We start from the raw sequence: 23,581 nt of genomic DNA, 5'->3' as shown, positions 1-23,581 counted from the left end.
AGACTTGGTTATTTGGGAGATATAGTATATGTGGAAGAAGGAGGGAAAATAAGACACTCTGCCTTCTTGTATGAACTTTGAGTAGATGCAGTTCTGAACATTACCATTCATATCGAAAGGGACCATGAGAGAAAGAGAAGGAAAGCTGAGAAGACTGGGAGGGAAAATTGAAGAAAGAGGCAAACGGCATAATAAAAAGCATCACTTCAGAAAATACTGCAGTGTCAGTGATGAAATGTTCAAAACTATCCCATCCCTTCACCATCTCTATCCTGTTTCTTTGGAAGCTTTATATACACCAAATACATTGTGATGAACCTGGGACTTCCTTGGGGTAGCAGAGGTGAAGATATTTTAAGGGAAGTAGAAAATGAATTACAAACAGCTAGAGGCTCGTATCAGAATGCCCTACATCTCCGTCAACATGAGTGATCTTGAATCAGACTAGAGCCAATATTCCTACAGTTTATTGCCAATAAGTGAGGTTAGCAGTAGTTTCTAATCTTACAGCTAGGAATACAGTCTGTGTACAGGAAGGACAAGCATACTCTTGCATTCCCATGATGAGAATATGAATATATTTTCCCAGAAAGATGATTATTTGCAGTGGTTATTTCCATAGTATGCCTATTCCTTGGAAACATAGGTTCAATTACCTGACAAAGAACCTAACTATCTTTATTTGGAACTTGGAATACATTTTCCCATTCAAAAAATCTTGTTAGAGGATAATTTAGAGTTGTAACCATTTGGAAACTACTTATACTGTATATTAATAAAAATCAAATTTGAAAATTGTGTGAAGGTGAGTCTGTTCTAAGAGCAATAAAGTAGATCACTAAGCTACTCCAATTTGTGATTAAGGAGACTATATTCAGAATTGCTCTTTATTTTTTAGCTTGTCAGCAGTTTAATTTCTGTTTCCTGGTTGTTTGTTTGTTTGTTTGTTTTTTGTTTTTTTTTTTTTTGGCCTCTCCCCTGTTTGCTGCATATATAGAAATCCATATTATACTTCATGTGAAAATAAAATTTTATATAGTTCCCTCTTCTATACAAAGTTTGATAATTCTAAGGAGAGGGCTTAAAGTTTTAATCCTCTAATTGTCAAAAAGGCTGGGAGCATTAAGAAGCTTACTGAAGAGTTGAGTTGTGCTATAATTTTGTTTTCTAGGATTTGAGTTTCGAAGAACCATTAAAAAGCCTGTGTTTGGCAGTGATCAGTTGGTTGCTTTGATACTCAAGTGGCACCCTGATACCTTGGTATTGGCTTATTTTTGCCATGTTTAAAATGAAAATCAGGTTGAGGACTTCTAGAGCTTTAAAGCCCTTTCAACTGTCAAATAAAAATAATTTCTAAAGTGTTAGGACATCTTGAGGTCCTACTGTGAACAAGCAATGCAGGTGTTTTCTTTCTAATTTTATTTCAGATATCTCTACCACAGGACCCCTTGGCATGGGAAGCACGACCACCAGTACCACCCTTCGGACCACAACTTTGAGCCCAGGAAGGAGTACCACCCCGTCAGTGTCAGGAAGAAGAAACCGGAGTACTAGCACCCCATCTCCAGCTGTTGAGGTGCTTGATGACATGACCACACACCTTCCATCAGCATCATCCCAAATCCCAGCTCTTGAAGAGAGCTGTGAGCCTGTGGAAGCCCGAGAAATCATGTGGTTTAAGACCCGTCAAGGACAGATAGCAAAGCAGCCATGCCCTGCAGGAACTATAGGTAAGTCTGTGCTAAAGCACTGAGTTAAAACTGTTGTGTTACTTTGGCTTTATTTTCTAGTGTTCTTTTCCTTTTCCTTCCTCCCTCCCTCCATCCCTCCCTCCTTGTCTCTCTTTTCTTTTCTTTTCTCTTTTCATTCCTTTTCTTTTCTTTTGTCTTTTCTTTTTTCTTTTCTTTTCTTTTCTCTCTTTCTTTCTTTCTTTCTTTCTTTCTTCCTTTCTTCCATCTTTCTTTCCTCTTTGTTATTTTCATTACGACATATTTTATTACTTGACATTTGACTAAATTCTGAACTCAGCTAAATTATAATTTAAAGCTATCTATTTTCCAGTTTGAAAATGTAACCTGATTAAGTCACAGGTAACCTGTGAGATCTGCGTTTTGCCCTCATAGTCTCAGGTCTCTGGGTCAAGGTAAAGTTAGGCTGTAGATGTTCAGGCTACTCTAGAGGCTCAGCTTTTCTATGCAGCAGTCCAGAGGGAATTACTTGATTACTGGGAGTTAGTCTCATGCTTATCACCAACCATTAGATATTGATTGCAGAAAATGAGGTCGAGGACTTCTATATTAGAAGATTATCATGGAAACGACCTAACATGTTACAAAAGAGAACGTTTGACTCTCCTTTTTATCAGCCATTGTAGTTGTCCTCTGATGGTCAAAGGCTCTTAACACTGTTGGGGACCACGCTGTAGGAGTCAACCTAGCACTCATGCATCCACCAGAGAACAATCCTGCATTGTTTCCTCTAGGGGATAGATAAGAACTCAGTATTTCTTTTCTTTTTTTTTTTTTTTTTTGAGGTGGCATCTCAGTCTGTCGCCCAGGCTGGAGTGCAGCGGCATGATCTCGGCTCACCCTCTGCCTCCAGGGTTCAAGAGATTCTCCTTCCTCAGCTTCCTGAGTAGCTGGGATTACAGGCGCCCACCACCATGCCCAGCTAATTTTTGTGTGTGTGTATATGTTTTTAGTAGAGACAGGTTTCGCCATGTTGGCCAGGCTGGTCTCAAACTCCTGACCTCAGGTGATCCGCCAGCCTCAGCTTCCCAAATTTCTGGGAGTATAGGCATGAACCACTGCGCCTGGCCTTCTTTGCCTATTTTATTACTGATACAATTCATAATATCTTCATATGGTAACCATATTATTATTTATTTTGCTTAAGAAAAGGTATTCTGATTTTCTTATTGTTGCATACATTGATATTCGTAAATGAATACTTGTCACGTTTGCATTATTCTCTAAAATATGTAAATAAGAGAAATTCACAATATATGTCACCTCGCGTTCTCAGGGACTTTCTCCTTGGGTATTATTGATTTGGATACTTTAAGGAAAGAAGTTTTTTTTTAGAAAGTTCTGATATGGGTATATCATTTCATATTCCGTGGTATAGGAAATGGTGGGTGGGAAGACCAAAGGGTATCTTGATTTTTATAAAAAATACACTTTTTTCCAGCAAAATATGTAAAAACATTCAAAAATATTCATTTTCTTTAAGAAAAAGAGGGAGAATATTTATTTGTAAAGTTTTCTGTGATCCTGGTATCAGAGAACAGTTGGGAGCCACCTTCTTTCTTAGCTCTGTTTCCTTAGTTCTAGGTCTCAGTTCCTTTACTTCTAAAAGAAAAATAATAATAGCCCCCTACTGCAGAACTTTGTTTTGAAGATTAGTGAAACACTTTATTTGAAAGCACTTTGCTCTGCAGAAATGTGTCATTATTTTTCTGTGACAATTGGAAAAGATATTTTCTGAAGCCCTCAGGGATTACTGTCAATACACCCCAGTCTCATTGTTACTCATCTCTGTCCATTCTGTTATGCCTTTGTCTAGGCCCCCACAGTCTCTCACTTGAATTATTGCAGTAGCTTCCTCACCATCACTCCATTACTCTCTGAAATTCATCTTCCATGTTCCTGCCAGAAATATCATTTCAAAACTCAAATTTGCTCATCGTCTATCTCCTCTTTTAATATTCTCATTGATTTTCCAGCACCCACAGATGATAGACAAGGGAGTTTATGATCTGGTTTACTTTTCCACTTTCATTAAATACAACTCCCCAGTCCAGTAGACCCCAGTTCAAAAAAACTTGACGTTTCCCAAAGAGCATATATTTTTCCACCTGGAATGGCCTTTTCCACCTTGTTTATTTTTCTGAAAAACCTGCACACTTATTCCTTTAAGGCTCAGCTGCTGCCTTTCCTCTACAAAGTCAAGCACTAAGCTCCACGGAGGCACATATCACATCATCTCACACATGAAATTCTTTAAAAACAGTCCCCAGCTGGACACGGTGCCTCATGCCTGCAATCCCAGAACTTTGGGAGGACAAGGCAGGTGGATCACGAGGTCAGGAGTTTGAGACCAGCCTGGCCAATATGCTGAAACCCTGTTTCTACTAAAAATGCAAAAATTAGCTGGGCGTGGTGGGGTGCACCTGTAGTCCCAGCTACTTGGGAGGCTGAGGCAGGAGAATCACTTGAACCCTGGAGGCAGAGGTTGCGGTGAGCCGAGATCTTGCCACTGCCCTCCAGCCTGGGTGACAGAGCGAGACTCCGTCTCAAACAAAACAAAACAAAACAGTCCCCATACCTAATGTGGCTGCCACAAGTGCTTCAAATATATTGTATGTTTTTGTTTGGAGTACTACATTTCTCTAGTGCTAAATGCTTACCTGGCACTGTATCTGGTGTTTTAATAAACATTGTGTCAATTTAATTATCTCATTTTTACCTTTGCTCATTTTTAAATATACTATGGATATGAAGTCATTCTCAGAGAAAGAAACAGATATATTTCTCTCATTATTATAGGTGTATCAACTTATCTATGCCTTGCTCCTGATGGAATTTGGGATCCCCAAGGACCAGATCTCAGCAACTGTTCTTCTCCTTGGGTCAATCATATAACACAGAAGGTAAATCTTGTGACTAACAAGAAAGTCTTTGCTAAAACTATATTATCTGCTGTTGATGATAGCTGTTGGAAACAAAACAGTCAAGAATTCTTTTAAAATCAATGTAGAAAAAGTCTTCCATTTTAATTTAATTTCACATTTAATGACACCCTCTAATACGTTATGAGCTAATTCTAGAATTTTGTTGTTTTTAAAGTGCAAATCCATGAATTTCCTCTTATATTGCTTATAATAATTTTATTATTAATAAAATTTCTATGGTATTGTGAACTACAGATATAAAAGTCCAAGAGGCATTATAAATTAAGCAAGTAAAAGTTTCTAGCATACATACATATGGGTTTTCCTGTGGAAATAATAATTATAATTTTTCAAAGTCTACCTTTGGAATCTTAAGGCATCTGATTAATGTTCTGTAACCTAATCATTTATCAGTGTTAAAAGTATACACATGTGTGACAGAATCTTGCAGACTCAAATTTTCAGAACTTATTTGGTTGCAATATGTTGAACATTTTTATTATTAATGCACTGTGGGGCTTTGAATTGATTTCATTACAAACAGAGACCAGATGTGCATTTATGCCAAAAGGGTTATGGGATGAATCCTTATTATAGCAATTTATGTGAATTTATGCACTCCTAAAATGGAGAGTCCTTCTATGGCACATTAGCTATGCTGAGGAATTTCTGAGAGAGATTTTCCCGAGAAATATTACAAATGATGACCTTACTAAAAGCCTGCCTGTGCTATTTGCTCTTTTCTCTATTTGTTTTTAACCAGACTTGTCCTCAATAATATACTGTATAATAATCCATAAATATCTACCCAGTAGATCATTTAGCAGATGAGCCATAACTATCTATTTACCCTAAATCATGGAAGAATAGTGGTTATATTGACTCTAGTTACCCTCTTACATATGCATCTCCATACTTGTTGCTATTCATAATGATGCTTCTCCAATTTCAGCACTGTTCCTGCCACAGTTTTTATGTCCTTTGATTTTATTACAATGTAGCTCAGACCCCAGGGCAAATAACTCTTGCTGGATGTGATCAGATTAAAAGATCAGTAGCGTATCTCCTTGCATTAGCAATTCTTTAAAAACAGTCCCTAGATACTTAGCCCAGGGGTTAATATAAATTCAATAATAATTCTTCTAGAAGGCTGAATGTTTTCACGATAATTTCTGAATATAGTTGGATCATTTTATTGTAGAAATTACTAGGTGACTTTAACTGATAATGATGCTTAATTCTTTTCTTTTCTCTGCAGCCCAGCTAATCTTAGGACAAAAGATAATTCAAAGACCAGACAGCTGTTGTCCATTTGATTTATAGACAGGATGTTTTTGTTTTGTAAAAAAATACCTCCTATTCTTCCAGGGCATTTTTGTTTCATCCTGTAGAGTCTACAAAACTATGTTATGTGATCATTACATTTAAACTTAAATAACTTAGGTAATTGGAACTTATAAAAAAAATCTTAGATTGATTACTCAAAAATTTATAAAGTCTTAAAAAGTGCAGCAAGAGACTTTTGAGCACTCTGAATCAGCTTATGTAACTTGTCCAAGGTCAGTGGTGGAGCTGGTATTTGGTGGAGAAGAAGTCAGTGGTGGAGAAGGTAGTTGAGACTACTTTCATGAAGACATCATACTTAACCACAACACTGGTTAAACCATGGATAGCTTGTGATTGGCTTCATAGCCTTATACTCAGTTACGTCTGCTGTCCCTCTGCACTCTGCCTACCCTTTTACTTGGTTGTGTCCTTTATGCCTCCAAATATTTATGATACTCATTGGCTATAAATGATAGTTGAACAGGTTTCTTTACCACAAAACTCTAACACTTTTAAATATTAGTATTGAAAACTTCAAGAATCTGTTGTAGCATTCATAAGATTATTTGTCTATATTTTATCCTCCTCCTACCCAGGCTGTCTTTCATAGAATTCATCCCTTTTCTCATCTCCTTCCTCTCATTGTAATACCTGCGTAATACCAGAGTCCACACAGATGGAACACTTGAGGAGGTTTTGTTTACAAAGGTATGGGGCAGTAAAGGCAAACTGCAAGGGATTGAGCAGGAACCCAGAGCTTGTAGCAGGGGAGGAGCTGTTCCCAACCCCAGGCCTGTAGAGTACCAGATCAAAGGAGTGACCAAAAATAAGGAGCTCTTTGTCCTTGGGAAGAAAGATGATCTTAAGGCAAGGGACACAGCTTAGCCCCAGGTGGCCATTCAGAAAGGAATCCAGGTGAATGAATACCCTGACCTTACTTACCCTCCACTGTCCATTTACCTGCCAAGCCACCCCACTGGCCAAACCCAACCAGAAGCCAAAGAAGGACACACTTAATGACTACCTTGTAAGTCCACCTTGTAGGGCAGAAGGCAGGATGGAGGAGGGTAGAGTAGCCCTGAACTAGCAAATGGAAGGTACCCAACATAGTCCTTGGCTTTTCTCCACTCCCTTCTCTCACCCTTCTTCCTTTTCCCATTGAATCAGCATTGTTGTCTAGGGTAAGTGCTCATGGCTCATCATCTAGAGCCAAGAAGATTAAGGACACAGACACACGCAAGGAGTGAGTTTAGGAGCAGAGGTTTAATAGGCAAAAGAAGAGAAAGGAGAACAGCTCTCGAGAGAGAGAGCGGCTCCAAAATGGGAATTCCAACCTGGAGTGGTAGTTCACCGGATTTTATAGGTAGGCTTGAGGAGATGGTGTCTGATTTATGTAAGGCCCAAGATTGGTTGGACCAGGTGTGACGTTTGCATAGCCTGCGGGGAAGGCTGGAAGGCTAGCCACCCCACCCTAATCTTTTTTTTTTTTTTTTTTTTTGAGATGAAGTCTCGCTCTGTCACCCAGGCTGGAGTACACTGGCACTGTTTTGGCTCACTGCAACCTCCACCTCCCAGGTTCAAGCAATTCTCTTGCCTCAGCCTCCCAAAGCTGGGACTACAGGCGCACACTGCAACACCTGGCTAATTTTTTGTATTTTAGTAGAGATGAGGTTTCACCATGTTGTCCAGGCTGGTCTCAAACTCCTGAGCTCAGGCAGTCTGCCTGCTACGGCCTCCCAAAGTGCTAGGATTAGAGGAGTGAGCCATCATGCCCCACCACACTAATCTTATTATGCAAATAGGCTTTCCACTTGGCCTGCCATGTTGCCTGCTCCTTACTGCACGTGGCTGGCAAAGGGAAGGAGCTGCCATTTTGAACATGCCTAGTCCCAGGTAGTCTTCTCTTGTCAGCACAGCTACCAGCATTCACCTGTGCAAGCTTCTAGCTTGCCTTTCTATGTCTGCAGCTCGATTTTACAGGCTACTCTTTGTTAAAAAAGAAATGATTTTGGGGCTGCTTTTCTTTAAAAGGAAAACCTTACTGAGGACTTTCTTACCCTAACTGCCTAAATAATTTCTTTTTAATTCCTGTATCACCATCTCCTTCTCTTTCCTTTGCCCTTCACCTCCCCTCTCCTCCCTCTTTGATTTCCTTTTTCCCACACACTCTTTGCTCTGATCTCCTACCTCTTTCCATTTCTGCAACTGATTTTTTTCTGCCGTCTACCACGTTGAAAAATTGAAGTCAAATAGATATCTTTAATGTTTCATTCTTCCTGCTACCCTCCCCCTGCTGCCAGTATAGTTTTGTGAATTTCAAACTCGTAAAGCAAAGAAACGCTTTTTACCCCCAATGGAAACACAAGTGAAAAAAACACAATATACACATGCAAAGAAAAAAAAGTATATATTTGAAATGCTAGTTTTCTTCTTCTCAGGGATTTTGTGAATTAATGTACCCTGAAGGGTGAGTCCACTTGGACTGCTGTGGTTTATGGTTAAAAAAACAAACAAGGCCGGGCACAGTGGCTCACATCTGTAATCCCAACACTTTGGGAGGCTGAGGCAGGCAGATCACGAGGTCAGGAGATCGAGACCATCCTGGCTAACACAGTGAAACCCCATCTCTACAAAAAAATACAAAAAATTAGCCAGGTGTGGTGGCAGGCGCCTGTAGTTCTAGCTACTCGGGAGGCTGAGGCAGGAGAATGGTGTGAACCCGGGAGGCGAAGCTTGCAGTAAGCCAAGATCATGCCACTGCACTCCAGCCTGGGCTACAGAGTGAACCTCCATCTCAAAAAAAAAAAAAAATTAAAATTAAAATTAAAATACAAACCATAGACGAGGTAGCTTATAAACAACAGAAGTATATTTTCCATGGTTCCGGAGGCTGGAAAGTCCAAGATCAAGGTGCCGGCAGATCCTTTGTCCAGTGAGGGTCTGCTTTCTGGTTCATCAGCAGCACCTTCTCACTGAATCCTCACATGGTGGAAGGGACAGCTCTCTGGGGCTTCATTTATAAGGGCACTAATCCCAGTCATTAGGGCTCTGGCCTCATGACCTAATCCCTTCCCACAGGCCCCACCTCTTAACACTATCACATTGAGGATTCAATGTTAACATGTGAATTTTAGAGGGACATAAACTTTCAGATCACTGCAACCTCCTTCTCATCTTTACAGTGCCCCAGAGAACTCCTAAGAATGTTGAAGGAAAGAGCACTGACCTGAGGATCTTGATTGTTGAGTTATGGTGGACACATCATTAACCTCTGGATTGGTTTCCCCTTTTGTAAAATAGAGTAGATCATTAATTTTAGTGCTCACTAAATTTTAGACATACAGTGCTCACTGTATGTCACCACCATTATAGATTGCGTAGGTAGCAGTTATACTCAACAAAATGAACCAAGTTGCTGACTTTAGTTCAAAATAGGAAATCTTACGTTTACATTTTCTTGAAAACATGAATTATGTTTTTTTCCCCCAGCAATCAGGCCAAGTGGGAGAAAACAGCTAAAGAATCTTGATGGTTTCAACTCACAAATGAATTTGAGTCACTTATGTACTTGTGAAGTTAGAGATTAAGTTCTGTGTGACACTAAAGAGTGGATTACTTTTCACTAGAGAAGATGTAAGCTTTTAAAGTTTGAATATCACAAAGGAATTTGTTGTAAATAAACCAGCTGGATACATTCATAAAGATGAGATTTAATTAAAAAAATTATTTGTGCAGAAGAGAAAGGAGGAAAATCATAAGTTGTACAAAAGGTTACCTTTACTCCAACAATGAGATAGAGAAAAGGAGAGCGAAAGGGAGAGGAAAAGGCAGGCCAGTAGGCAGGTGGATGGAAGTCTTGATGGATGTACGTGGATGGATGGATGAATGGATGGAAAAGTAGGTAGAAGGGCTGGGCACGGTGGCTCACACCTGTAATCCCAACATTTTGGGAGGCCAAGGCGGGCAGATCACGAGGTCAGGAGATCGAGACCATACTGGCTAACATGGTGAAACCCTGTCTCTGCTAAAAATACAATAAATTAGCCGGACGTGGTGGCGGGTGCCTATAGTCCCAGCTACTCGGGAGACTGAGGCAGGAGAATAGCGTGAACCCAGGAGGTGGAGCTTGTAGTGAGCCGAGATGCGCCACTGCACTCCAGCCTGGGCGACAGAGCGAGACTCCATTTCAAAAAAAACAAAAAAGGGAGAAAAGTAGGTAGAAGAATAAATGAATAGATAGATACATAAATAGATACATATCTGTATACATATCTACATACATTGGAAGAGAGATATATGTCTTCAAATTAATGTTTTAAAAAAAGTTTCCAGTTTTTATTGAAAGCCAACAAGTTGGCTCAGAGCCATGCCTCCTGAAACATGAAGGCAAAATATCCCATTTCTCACCTATTTTAATGACTGCTGTAAAATCATAGTCTCTTGCCTCAGCTTGATCTCCAGCTTGCACTCAATTTTTCAAAAAGGAGACTGTTTTGCATACTTTTAAAGAAAGCATTGTGCTTTATAACTTCACCCATCTTTTTTCACTTCAAGTTTGGTGGTAGTACAGTTCTGTATAGCTTCCTTATTTACATGCAAAGGGAAGTCAGCTTCCTACTCCATTGCCTGATTCCACTATTACATGAAAAAGAATTGTCAATGTTGTAATGGTGAGAATAGCCTCTTCCTATTTCTAAGAAACCAAAGTGCCTCTATTTCTGTTTGTATACAAGTTACTGATGGATTTTCAGATAATGCAAGGTTATTCCTTACTTTCTAAAGAAGAGGGATGTGAAAATCTAGAAAGAATGTTGCTACTTTACAACATAAGTCAGTTACCTCCCCTAGAAACTAGGTCGAATCCTGTCTCCTATATCTTAAATTCCCCATTTTATCTTCCTTAGATCTAGCATGAAATAAAAGTAAATTGCTTCTTTATTTTGTCAGAGATGAGTGGCAATTCCAAAATTTTACACTTATTTAACTTACGTTTAATTGTAAGATAGAAGCATTTTGTTGCTTGTATACCCATTTGACTCAGATTTATGGTAAAATAGATCTCAAAGAAATGGTAGCTATGTACTTGAACACTATGTGTAATTCCTTTATAAATTGTTTTGGTCCTTGATTAGTGGTTGATATAATAAAATCTCAATGCTGATTTTTTAAAAATTGCTTTGACTTGTATCCAAATTTAAAATGTTATCTGTCTCCATCATAATTATTATTTTTAACTAAAGCTGCCGGGTTTTCCCTCCCTGATTCAAGTCCTAGATATAATCCCACCATATCAATATAGGCATTAATTTACTAATCCTCACAAAACTTATAACATTTCTCAGTGTGTATTGCTTATTTCTGAGAAAAAATTTAGTAGAATTTAGCAAAAGAAGTTAGTGAGGTCTTTAAGCTGTGAGATGTAGAATAAATGTATTTCAGCCCTGCCTATGTGCACAGAAAACTTGAGGCACATTTAACATATATATATATTTTTGTATGGAAATAAGATCATTATAGTCTGCAATAACTGGAGTAAGAGAAGTAAACAGAGTGATCAGAAAGAGATTCACTTTGGATGCCACTGGAGAGGATGTGGGCCGTGACAGCCGGACAGAAAATGTGGCCATGAAACTGAATTGGGAGCAGCTATGGGAGAAATCAGTTAATGGTACCACCGTGTAGTTAGGAAAACCAGAAACCCAAGGATGGCTTTTGGTGCCTCCCTCTCCTTCCCCTCCTGCACCCAGTCAGACACTAGTCCTGTCAGGTGTAACTGTAAATTCCTCTCAGGCCAGGCCACTGCTTTTCACTTCTCTCCATACCCACTACCCCAATCCATAGCAATTTCTCCTCACCCAGATCTCCTTTCATTCACTCCTGAACCCTCTAATCCTTTCCCCTGAATTTGACTTCAAATACAAACCTAATTTGGCATATCCCATGTAAGCTCTTCAGGACTTTCCCATTATTCTTAACATAATTCCCGAAATCTTCATGATAACTTCTAAACCAGAACTACTTAATCCTGTCCTTGCTCACCTCTCCAGCTGCCTAAACACCAGATATGGTGCCCTTTGTGCAATTTCCCTAAGATTGCATGCCTCTCCCTCCTAAAAGCTGTTCCCTCTGCCCAGATGCCCCCACCCACATCCCAATCTAATTTCTTCTTTCTGTTCCATCTCAAATTAAACCTTCTTCCTCAGAGAAGCATTTCCATGCCAGGTTAAAATGTCTTCCAACTACTCTACCACACTGGGATTCTGTATTGCTCTCAACAAAATTAAAATTATATATTTGTACAGTTAAATTCTTAATAACTATTTCCATGGCTAGTATATAAACTCCCTCTCATTAGAAAGCATTTTATTCCATACTGACCTTAGCACAGGGCTATAGAGATTCAAATGTTTATCAAAGAACAAATGAATATATAGGCTGAATGAACAATCATTGAAATAATAGATGGATGGATAAGCGGATGGAGATAGCTAGACAAAAACATACGGATATGCAGGTAGCAATACTGGATTCTGAAAGTATAAAAAATGTTTTTTCTTCTTATCGTACCTAGTACTATGTCTACTCAAGCCATGTTTATTCTAGATCTTACTTTTTATGTATCATATTCTTGGCTTATTCTTTCCCCTCAATAGCACCGATTAGTATTCCATTGTACCTTGTATCCCTCGACTTATCTTTTAAGATTTCACTTGATGGTTACTTCTTCTTGCTGTCCCTCAGCTTTGTGGTTGTTCTCCATTCCCATAATACCTCATACACATTCCTGTCACAACAACTGAATTGTTGTGAACTCATATGATCTTTTACACACCTCACTCCAACCCCATGAGTGCAAGAGTTGTATAAGATTCATCTTTATTTCCTCAGGAAATAACAAGTGTGCAAAGAATCACTGAAAGAATGAAACATTTTTGCTATGATTTATTCACTTTAAGATGAAGAGAGGGCCTGTAGTCCCACCTACTTGGGAAGCTGAAGCAGGAGGACTGCTTGAGGCCAGGAGTTCAAAGCTGCAGTTAGCTGTGATTGTGCTGCTGCACTCCAGCTTGGGAAATAGAAAAAAAAAACAAAAAAGAATAGAGGGTCAGAAAATAATTTGTTATAGCAGTTTTTATTTTACCCTAAAAAGGTACTTTTCATATTTTTACTATAAACGTATTTATTTATTTATTCATTAAAGACAAGGTCTTACTCTGTACTCTGTCACCCAGGCTGGAGTGCTATGGCATGGCCATGACTCCCTATAACCTTAACCTCCCAGGATGAAACAATTCTCCCACCTCAATCTCTCAAGTAGCAGGGACCACTGTGGGCCCTGAGAATTTTTTTTTTTTTTTTTTTTTTTTTTTAATTTTGTAGACATGGGGCTTCCCTATGTTGCCCAGGCTGGTCTCCAGCTCCTGAGCTCAAGTGATCTTCCTGCATTGATCTCCCAAAGTACTGGGATTACAGGTGTGAGCCACCATGCCCAGCCTACAAATATTTTTATAACCTATTTGCACTTCAGTTTTTTTTTTCCTTCCTACATTTTTGTTGTTAAACATTGAATTCCAGGGCTCTTTTGAAGGATTAAGTTTATTGTTCACAAACAACAACAACAACAAAAACCCCACTTCTTGAATGCTAAAATACAGTTACTATTTATAAGAGAATTCATTAGTGATTTTCTTATTTTACTTATTGATTTATAAAACTACACTGTTGTTGACACATATATGGACAGATGAATTTGCCTGGCTGTTTTTTGTAGAGATGGAGTTTCAATGTGTTGCCCAGGCTGGTCTTGAACTGCTGAGCTCAAGTGATCCACCCACCTCAGGCTCCCAAAGTGTTAGGATTACAGGTGTGAGCCATCCACCTGGCCTTCATTATTATCTTTTGTATTGAGAACAATTACATTTTGACTTGTTGGTCATCTACATTTTCAACTTTTTCATTACTGCACATAAAGAAAGTGTTTAATTTTTTTCTGCCCTTTTATATTGATAAATTTTTATATAAGGGAATTACATAGGCCTTCTTTTCCACCTTTTCATTTCCCACTCCAATAATGTAATAATTCATATTGAAAACTATACTTGTATAACCACACAGAAAAAAAAAAAAGAAATGGAATTACAGTAGGAAAATACCAGTACCATTATTTCATTTTTTTCTCTATTTGATGACTAATTTTGCTATTCATAATGATCACCGATAGATGTAATTAAAGTCAATACTTGTATCCTTAGTTTTGAAGATGTATTGATGAAGAAAAAAGGATTACCTAATTTAGTAGATCTCAAACTTTTGTCACCGTAGTATATTTAAAACCGTAGTATATTTTATGATTCACCGTAGTGAATCAGAGGTCCATCAAACTGACTTTTTTTCTTATAGAAATGATATTGTGTGGTAACAAAGACAGAGAAAGAAACTTAATAATAATAACAACAAAATAATTACATAAGAACCCATGATTAACAAAATAAAACAATAGTAATTCTACAAACATATTCATTATTATAAGAGTATAATAGGTGAAAAATTATAACCTGCAAGACACTATGAATGGCACGTTAATTAAAATAATGTCCCTTTGGAAAATTATAGGAATTCCAGCTATCTTAGATATCTCTATGCCCAGTGGGGGAGTTTTCCAAAGTATCAGTTGTATCAGGTGTCCAGACTTCTTGATGGAATATTGAATTTGAATACTTACACTATACTGGCATCTCACTAAATTAATTAATGAACACTGAATTTTAGAATGTGTTACTTGATTTACTATATTATCAGTAAGTAGCCCTAATTTATGTACAGAAATTTAAATGTATGGACTTTAATCACATTTATATCACTTTATGAACACTTAAAAGTACATTCATGACCCACCAGTGGGCCACGAGTGCTACTTTGATCTACATTGAATTTGTTACATACATATCCTTGAACCCTATAATGTATTCCTTTTAGTCTTACAGGTATTTTAGGCAAAAAGACCCTGACCATATTTTGCAAATTTCTTATACTCAGTCCTGATATTTTCTATTTTAAGAATTTCTTGAAAGTTGGACCAGGTGCAGTGGCTTACGCCTGTGATCTCGGCACTTTGGGAGGTCAAGGCGGGCAGATGGCTTGAGATCAGGAGTTCGAGACCAGCCTGGCCAACATGGCGAAACTTAATCTCTACTGAAAATACAAAAATTAGCTGGGCATGGTGGCATGTACCTGTAATCCCAGCTACTCAGGAGACCAAGGCATGAGAATCGCTTGAACTGGGGAGGCAGAGGTTGCAGTGAGCTGAGATCATGCCACTGCTCTCCAGCCTCAGAGACAGAGGAAGACTCTGTCTCAAAAAAAAAAAAAAATTCTAGAAAGTATTGATTATATAATAATTGTTTAAAATATTTTTCATGTAAAATTTTAACATTATAGGTAAGGATTTTTCTTTTGATTCTCCCTTTTTAGGCTTTGTCCTATATATTTAAATATATAGAAATGCACATATATAAATAAACAAATATTGTATATATTATTTTTTTCACAAGTAGCATATTTACAATTACTTATGTAGTGTGTTTATATTTCTCAATAGCATGCAAATATTTATTAGCATGTATATGTAAATAACTTTCATATCTGCATTTAACTCAACAATATAGCCTGAAGATTAATCTTCACATTATTGATCTCATTCATAATTTTAAACTGTTGGATAATATTTCATGGTATGGAATATTTCATGGATCAGATGGTAGTGGATTATCAGAATTTATTAACATTAGTGTCAATATACTTGCTATATAACCCCCTCACTGCCAAATTTGACTGGCTTAATTTAAAAAATTAATTAAAAGAAAATTCCAAGGTATGAATCTTCCTGCAGAGTTTTATATAGTCATAATCCATTTTATTGTTTATCATAAACAAGCTGGAATCAACATCCTTGAACATTTCTCTTTGTATATCTGTGGGATTATTTCTTATGGTTGATACTTTGAGTTACACAGTCTTCACATGTCAAAGTTTAATAGACAATGGTAATTTACTGTCATAGGAGCAATACAAATATACACTACCAATAGTAGTTTATGAAGGTGATATTTGTTGAAACAAACCCTTGCCACCACTTAATGATATTAAATCTTTTTTGTTTTGTTTTGTTTTTACTTTTTGAGTTAGGCTTTTCTATATACATGAGAATATGACTGTAAATAATTTAGGTGTTCTAATCAGTTTAATTAATTTATTGTTTCTTTAACATTCAATCCTGATACAAACGCTAAGCATCCCAAGTAGATCATTATAACCGATAACCTACCTATTTAAATAAGAGTTTTACTTGTCCCTCTTTTAGCTTTCTGAATAGCCATTAGTGAAACAACTTACAGAGAGTATGGCTTTCTCTTTGTGTTCCCATTTTCTGTGTTGGACTACCTTTAAAAAGGGGAAGAAAATAATTTTGTACATAATGACACTATTATATATTTAAATAGTAATGGTGTTACAGGAAAAGGCTTCGGATCCAGACCCCAAGAGGGGGCTTTTGGATCTTGCCCAAGAAAGAATTTAGGGCGAGTCCGCAGTGCAAAGCAAAAGCAAGTTGATTAAGAAAGTACAGTGGTGAAAGGATAGCTATTCCATAGGCAGTGTAGGACGTTCCCAAAAGTAAGAGGAGGAAAGCATCCACCCTAGATAAAATGCTTGTATATATATATTTTTTCTAGTCAGTTAGTTAGTTAGTTAGTTAGTTTGTTTGTTTTTGAGATAAGAGTCTGGCTCTGTCACCCAGGCTGGAGTGCAGTGGTGCAATCTGAGCTCAGGGCAACCTCCGCCTCCTGGGTTCAAGCAATTCTCCTGCCTCAGTCTCCCAAGTAGCTGGGATTACAGGCACGCACCACCACGCCCGGCTAATTTTTGTATTTTTACTAGAGACGGGGTATCACCATGTTGGCCAAGCTGGCCTCAAACTTGACCTCGTGATACACCCGCCTCAGCCTCCCAAAGGACTGGGAGCCACCGCACCCGGCTACTTTTCTTAATTACTATATTTTGCAAAAATTGGTATTATTGTCTTTAAAGCAAAATTAGGAATGCCTTTGTTCTCTGGATATCGGGATATCTCCCAAGGCTGGGTCTGTTTAGCAAACATTACTAGTTTGTTCCCTTAACCATAAATATCTAGAAGCTAGGAATGCCTAACTTTCTGAGAATGCAAGTCAGCGAGTCCCGGCCTCATTTTCTTAGCCCTCACTCAAAATGCAGTTACTCTGGTTGGAAGGCCTCTGACAGTAGGACAGATTAAAGTTTGAAAAGATAACATCAAATTATTAAGAAACTCCTAGAGACTTGCAACTATAATCTCAGCACTTTAGGAGGCCAAAGTAGAAGGATAGCATAAGACCAGGAGCCCCATCTCTACAAAATTTAAAAAAAAAAAAATTAGCCATGCATAATGGGTGCACACCCGTAGTCCCAGCGACGTTGGAGGATGAGCTGGGAGGATGCCTTGAGCCCAGGAGTTCAAGGTTACAGTGAACTGTGATGAGCTATGATTGTGCCCCTGAACTTCTTCAGCCTGGGTGACAGTAAGACCTGCCTTACCAAAGAAAAAAAAAAAAAAAAAAGCTGGGCACGGTGGCTCATACCTGTAATCCCAGCACTTTGGGAGCCCGAGACGGGTAGATTGCCTAAGGTCAGGAGTTGAAAACCAGCCTGGACAACATGGTGAATGAAACCCCTATACAAAAATTAGCTGAGCGTGGTGGTAGGCATCTGTAATCCCAGCTACTCGGAAGGCTGGGGCAGGAGAATCGCTTGAACCCAGGAGGCAGAGGTTGCAGTGAGCCGAGAGATTGTGCCATTGCATTCCAGCCTAGGTGACAAAGGGGAAACTCTGTCTCAAAAATAAATAAATAAATAAATAAAGAGTCTCTGGAAAGTGAGAATATAGAAAGGTGAAATAGAGGTGTTCATTATTTTTACTTTGTACACTTTTTATTTATTTAATGTAAATGTGTTATAGTCCTGTTTTTCTTTTTTAATTTCAAAACAAAGAAGAGTATAACTTGGGAAATTACACTTATTTACTCATTCTTGTTTCTCATGACTTTCTTACCAATTAATATATATTCCTATGTTTGAATTACCCATGGCTAACAAATTTGTTCTAATGATGATGACGTATTAGGTCTTTATCTATTTTAATATTTTTGGAGTGTTGACAATTTGACATATTCTTGTAGAATGTACTTGAAAAATCAGCATGTACTTTCAGAGAAAAAAAATACTAGAAACTAAGCAATAACATACCGGGAGAGAAATTCCTTATTCAGTTAGTAAGAAGACGAAAATCACTTTGAAAAGCCCAGATTTTATTTCTGGTAGAATTTTCACAGAGCTTAGCAGCTAATGAGTATTCACTGTGAACTAAGTGCTAAACTAGACACAAAGGAAAATGTGTACGTGCCTCTGAGAACTTACAATGTGGTTGGGGATCCACAACACACAAGCAACTTCAGAAACTCACAGAGAAAAACCATAGGGCTAACCTTAGACTTAACTACCCAAATAGATAATTAAGGTAAACATGATTTTTCAAAGTAAGTTTCCTCAGGAGGAGCTTTCTGAAGACATGAGTTTAAAGTCAAGTTTTGAAGAAAAAGATGATTTCGCAGGAAAAATTGGGGAGTGTATTCCAGATGAAGATGGAGTTTAACAACTATTTCTTTAATCAATCATTACAATTACATGCAAACATAATCATTGAAAGAAACCAATAAAAGTATTTATGTGAGATCTCTTTCCTTTGTATTCTGTTTAAAAATTATAGTTGAAATCTGGTGAGACAGCTGCCAACATTGCTAGAGAGCTGGCTGAACAGACAAGAAATCACTTGAATGCTGGGGACATCAGCTACTCTGTCCGGGCCATGGATCAGCTGGTAGGCCTCCTAGATGTACAACTTCGGAACTTGACCCCAGGTGGAAAAGATAGCGCTGCCCGGAGTTTGAACAAGGTAAGAACCCCAATTATGTGTGTGTGTGTGTGGTGTGTGTGTGTGTATATATGTGTGTGTGTGTATATATATGTCTTTAAAGTTTTTGTAAAATCAGAAAGACTTCACTGCTTAATTTTCCCCCTTCTATAGAGTATAATCATTATAAAGAGAATCAACAGTTATTTTCAATTCCTTTGTTATTTCGTTATAATAATAGAACTACGTGGTTCTTAATCTAAAGAAATGATAAATGATAATCTCTGTATATATATTTTGAATTTATAATTCTGTTTTCCATGGCAGTTATTCTGGTATGCTAAATTCAGAGAGGGTTAATGTACATAAATGCAGTCTCTTTTTTCTTTCAAACTTTTATGTTAAGATAATTGACAATGAAATAAATGTCTAATCAATAAGTAAGACTTTAGAACATAATAACAAGAAGATATTACAGATCTTCTTCTGGAAGGATGGATGGATCTCTAACATCCATTATAGATTATTTAAAAACTGAGATAATTTACCTTAATTAATAAAACTTTTAAAAAATTCATAAGGCAAGTAATTAAGTTTAATTTCTACTTCCTTTTGACTTTGAAATCACTCAGATTTTGCATCACTAACATTAAAATGTTAAAAGCTTAAATATTTTCCAGCAAATTTGAATTGTAATTAAAAAAAATTATTTATGTTTTTAACTTCAGGGAAAATACATTTTATGAATTTTCATTTATATTTACATAAATGAAATAGGCATTTATTTACATAAACATTTAAAATATATTTCATATATTTATAAATAATATAATTATGTAACAAAATATCACATGGTGAATTAACCCCATGGTAAAACATATTAGCATAGCTACCTTCAAATGACATGTGTTCCCTGACTGGCTGGCATTTGTGTAGTAGAGATGTTCAATGATTGAAACTGAATTTTAGGGCCTTGAATATCATGATAGCCTTACTACTTTAAAAAAGAAGAATTTGACATTGCCAGACTAATATTCCTCTATGGAATTCACTAAAAGAACATTCTCATTTAGAATGAAAATGACTGCAAAGTAGTCTTTTAATATGTTTAGTTCTTCTGTGTCTTACTAGGTTAAGAATTTCACTCATCAAAGGGAAATAAATTTTCTAAATAATGATTATTTAACACAGAAAAGCCAGGTATTTTATCTGGCAAACAGTTTTGTTTGTTTGTTTGTTTGTTTTTTGTTTGTTTGTTTTGCAATTTCATCTGCAGAAAACAGGTACAGTTTTATTATTCGATGCAAATTATTATTTTTTTCATTCTGAGCATAAAGGAGTTATTTTTGTCACTTATGCCCTTGATAGAATCACAACTAATTGCTTGATGGAATATAATCCACAGCTACCTATATAATCTGGGCATGCTGTGATTTTAATGCGTTGTTGCCCAGACTGGCTGGATGCTATTAATGAATATTGCTGCCAGCTATTGTTATCATAATGTACTGGATGTAGTCATTTCTATTAATGTTACATATCCATAACATGACTTGTTATAGCAGTACTTTGTATCTTTATTTAAAAATGGTGTTGATGTCTGACAATATCAGGTAAAGCTGGCAATTAATGTCACATTCTAACTGGCTACAGCTAATCAGCTTGCCTACTCTGAATATTAAATAACTAAATAATGGGCAAATTTCCATTTGTGAAGCTTTTTAATGCTTTCTTTTGTTACCCATTTGGCTCTTTTCAATTGTTTATATAATGTGGTTTGTCATATGTTAATTTGCATGATGGGGTAAGGAGAAGGGAGGGCAAAGTTTATTTACATGCTTGCTGGCTTGCTCTCATTTCCTGTGGTTCCCACTTTCCCTGAAGCAGTTATAACCCATCAGATTTGAAAAGTCAACTCAGTACAAATTAACTGTGCTCTGTATTGAAATTCTGGAGGGTTAGAGTCCTGCAAACTACATGCAAGTCAGTGATCCAAATGACAGCCCTGGCAATTTACTTGCACTCATTCCTCACTTAATTCTTTAGAGGAGTAACTGCTCTATGCTCATTGAAGAATGCATGAATTAGAGTTGGGAGAGTATAAGCCACACAAAAGGCATCTGGGTAACTGCTTCTTAAAACTGGGTAATTTTCTCCTTCGACAATCAAGGCTACTAAGGAAAAAAATATATATATAGGAAAGAAGAGGAAAACCCACAAATGAATTTATAAAATTTTAGCTCATTTATTTAAACATGGTGGATAAACTGCTATTAATTATTCATTTTATCACCGGGAAATAATGTTTGGGACATAACATGAGTTGTTGCTAACCTTTTGCCCAGAAAGACATCACTCTCTATGCAAACAAACAAACAGAAATATACTTCTTATCCCACCAAAGTTTCTATCATTTGATTTTTGGCTAAAACTGTCAAAAGAAATTCTTCAAGAAATAAAAGCAGCGATTAATCAGGAGAATAATCACATTCTTTTAATCAGTAGCTAGTTATCTCTAGTATGTGCCCATTAGAATCAAAGAGTCATAATGAATGGGCATTTCTTTTTTCCTGATAAACAGAAGTTTTTGTATATATGAAGAACATATGATTTGTGGTGCACATTAACCATTTATATTATCTGTAAACCACAAATAATCTTTGAAAAATGGGTTCCAGACTTTTGACGTAGTTTCCTTAACTTCATGTCTTTGTCACCCATAAATTCATAACTAACCTAATGTGAAATGAATCATTGGAGATGAATGAAGTATATTGATTTTTACTAATTTCTACTAAATGTATTCAAAGATTTCTTGCTATCATTAACAACTTCATACCATACAGTTTTCACTTAGATTGTTCTGAAAGGATGTTGGCTACTATTTTTCAAGCCATTGCTTGCTTACATTTTGCTGCTGCTTAGCTTTCATTTTCTTCTGAAAAGCAGTGAATGACAAAATAAGGTGTTTTGTGTAGATGTGTTCTTTTATTTTTCTTGTTTTCTTCTGTCACTAACTTGTTTTTTCTATTCTGTGTTTAATCTGCTGTCTTAATGGATTCAGCTTCAGAAAAGAGAGCGCTCTTGCAGAGCCTATGTCCAGGTACTTTCTGCGTTTTTATAAATGTGTTAAGTTGTTGAATGTCTGTGTTGTGATGGCATGCATGGACACCTGATAGAAAAATGATAATGTACCTTACTGAAATAAAGGAATTTCATGGAGGGGCAGAAGGGTGGGAACAGAAAAACATAAAAGCGTTGGCAGGGCCAATGCTCTGTGAAACAAGAGGAACACAGACTAAGAAGGAGGTGCAACTTGAGGTGTGAACTTTTTCATCATCACTAAGAGGTGAGTTGGGTATAATCTATAAAATCCCTATCTATAAAATCCCTATTTATTTTTCATAGAGGTGGTATGAAAACATTTCATTTTTTCATTGGGTCAGCCCATATTTGAGTAGCAAGTCGTTCAGAAATGAAACTAAATCAGTCTTACAAAACAACAAGTAATCCAGGATACTTGGAATATCATGCTTCTGTTCCTCAGTAAAGCTGTTTATTGGCTCAAGGCATGATTGTGACTATCTTACTCTCTTACTTATTGCGAAAACTGTAATCCCAATGTAAATGTGCTGTGTTTCTGGCTGACACGCTCTAATTTGTAAGCATGTTGTAATTTATAAGCAATAAACCATACCTACGTTTATGGATTTTGTATGACAGAGAACAACCTCAGAAGCAAGCTCTCTAGTTTTTGTTTTGTTTTGTTTTGTTTTATAAGAAATTAAGGAAAGAAACAAAGAAGGCAGGAGGAACAATGAAAATGTTTGGCTGTAAACTTTATTCTACATATATACATTTCACAGCATTTTAAAAAAGAAAGTCCATCTGCAATTATAAAGAGATACCCTCAAGAACCAAATTAATGGGTATGAGATTAATTTGGTTCTTGAGGGTATCTCTTTATAAATGGCAGTTTAAAAACAAAACTTTATCAGTTAATTTGAAGGTGAACATAATATCAGGGTGTTTACTTCTTTAAACCAAAATTCTTAAGTTAGGTTGATATAAATAGTAAAAATCGATTTGTTTGTTTATGCCTTTCCAGTGTTCTGAATATTCACATCTGCTATCCTTCTGGGTAGTATGGAATTGAGAATTGGATTTATAATGAGAAAGTGACTTAATGAGCATAAAATCATAGCAAAAGGAACTGGATAGGCTTGGGACAAACTTAGATTGTGAAAAGCACAATACAGTAGATTTTTTAATGAATGGAAATACCTCTGTGTGCCAGCTATAATAATTTGCTTAATTCTGGCTGGCAAATTCTTTTTCTTGCAGCTATGCCATTTGTAAATTCTATACATGACTATCTTCATATCCTCAACAATTATAAGTGAACAAAGCAAATATAATACAGTCCTTGTCTAGGATTTTACTATCTAGGAGAAAACATTGATTAATAAATGTTAGTAGGCTAACACTTCAGAGGAATGAAAATGCGGTTGAGTAGACTCAACTTTCTTTAGATATACTCTCGTTCTAGAAATGTATACTGATCACTTTGATTGGATTTGGTGTCTTCCAAGTCTCCTGAGCAA

The 23,581-nt window shown here is 36.9% G+C and overlaps 1 protein-coding gene across 1 annotated transcript in view; it reads left to right on the top strand.

Annotated features, from left to right (window-relative positions):
* Positions 1-1,427: 1,427 nt before the first annotated feature.
* Positions 1,428-23,581, top strand: part of ADGRL3 (adhesion G protein-coupled receptor L3) — a 186,288-nt gene continuing 164,134 nt past the window's right edge. The window contains exons 1-3 of the mRNA XM_011973978.1: positions 1,428-1,730; positions 4,548-4,651; positions 18,834-19,019. Coding sequence (XP_011829368.1) covers positions 1,454-1,730; positions 4,548-4,651; positions 18,834-19,019 — 567 coding nt within the window. The 5' untranslated portion in view covers positions 1,428-1,453. The remainder of the gene's footprint in view (positions 1,731-4,547; positions 4,652-18,833; positions 19,020-23,581) is intronic.

The sequence above is a fragment of the Mandrillus leucophaeus genome, unplaced genomic scaffold (genome assembly GCF_000951045.1).
Source record: "Mandrillus leucophaeus isolate KB7577 unplaced genomic scaffold, Mleu.le_1.0 Scaffold1404, whole genome shotgun sequence".
Classification (NCBI taxonomy): domain Eukaryota; kingdom Metazoa; phylum Chordata; class Mammalia; order Primates; family Cercopithecidae; genus Mandrillus; species Mandrillus leucophaeus.
This window is presented reverse-complemented; position numbering and strand designations above follow the sequence as displayed.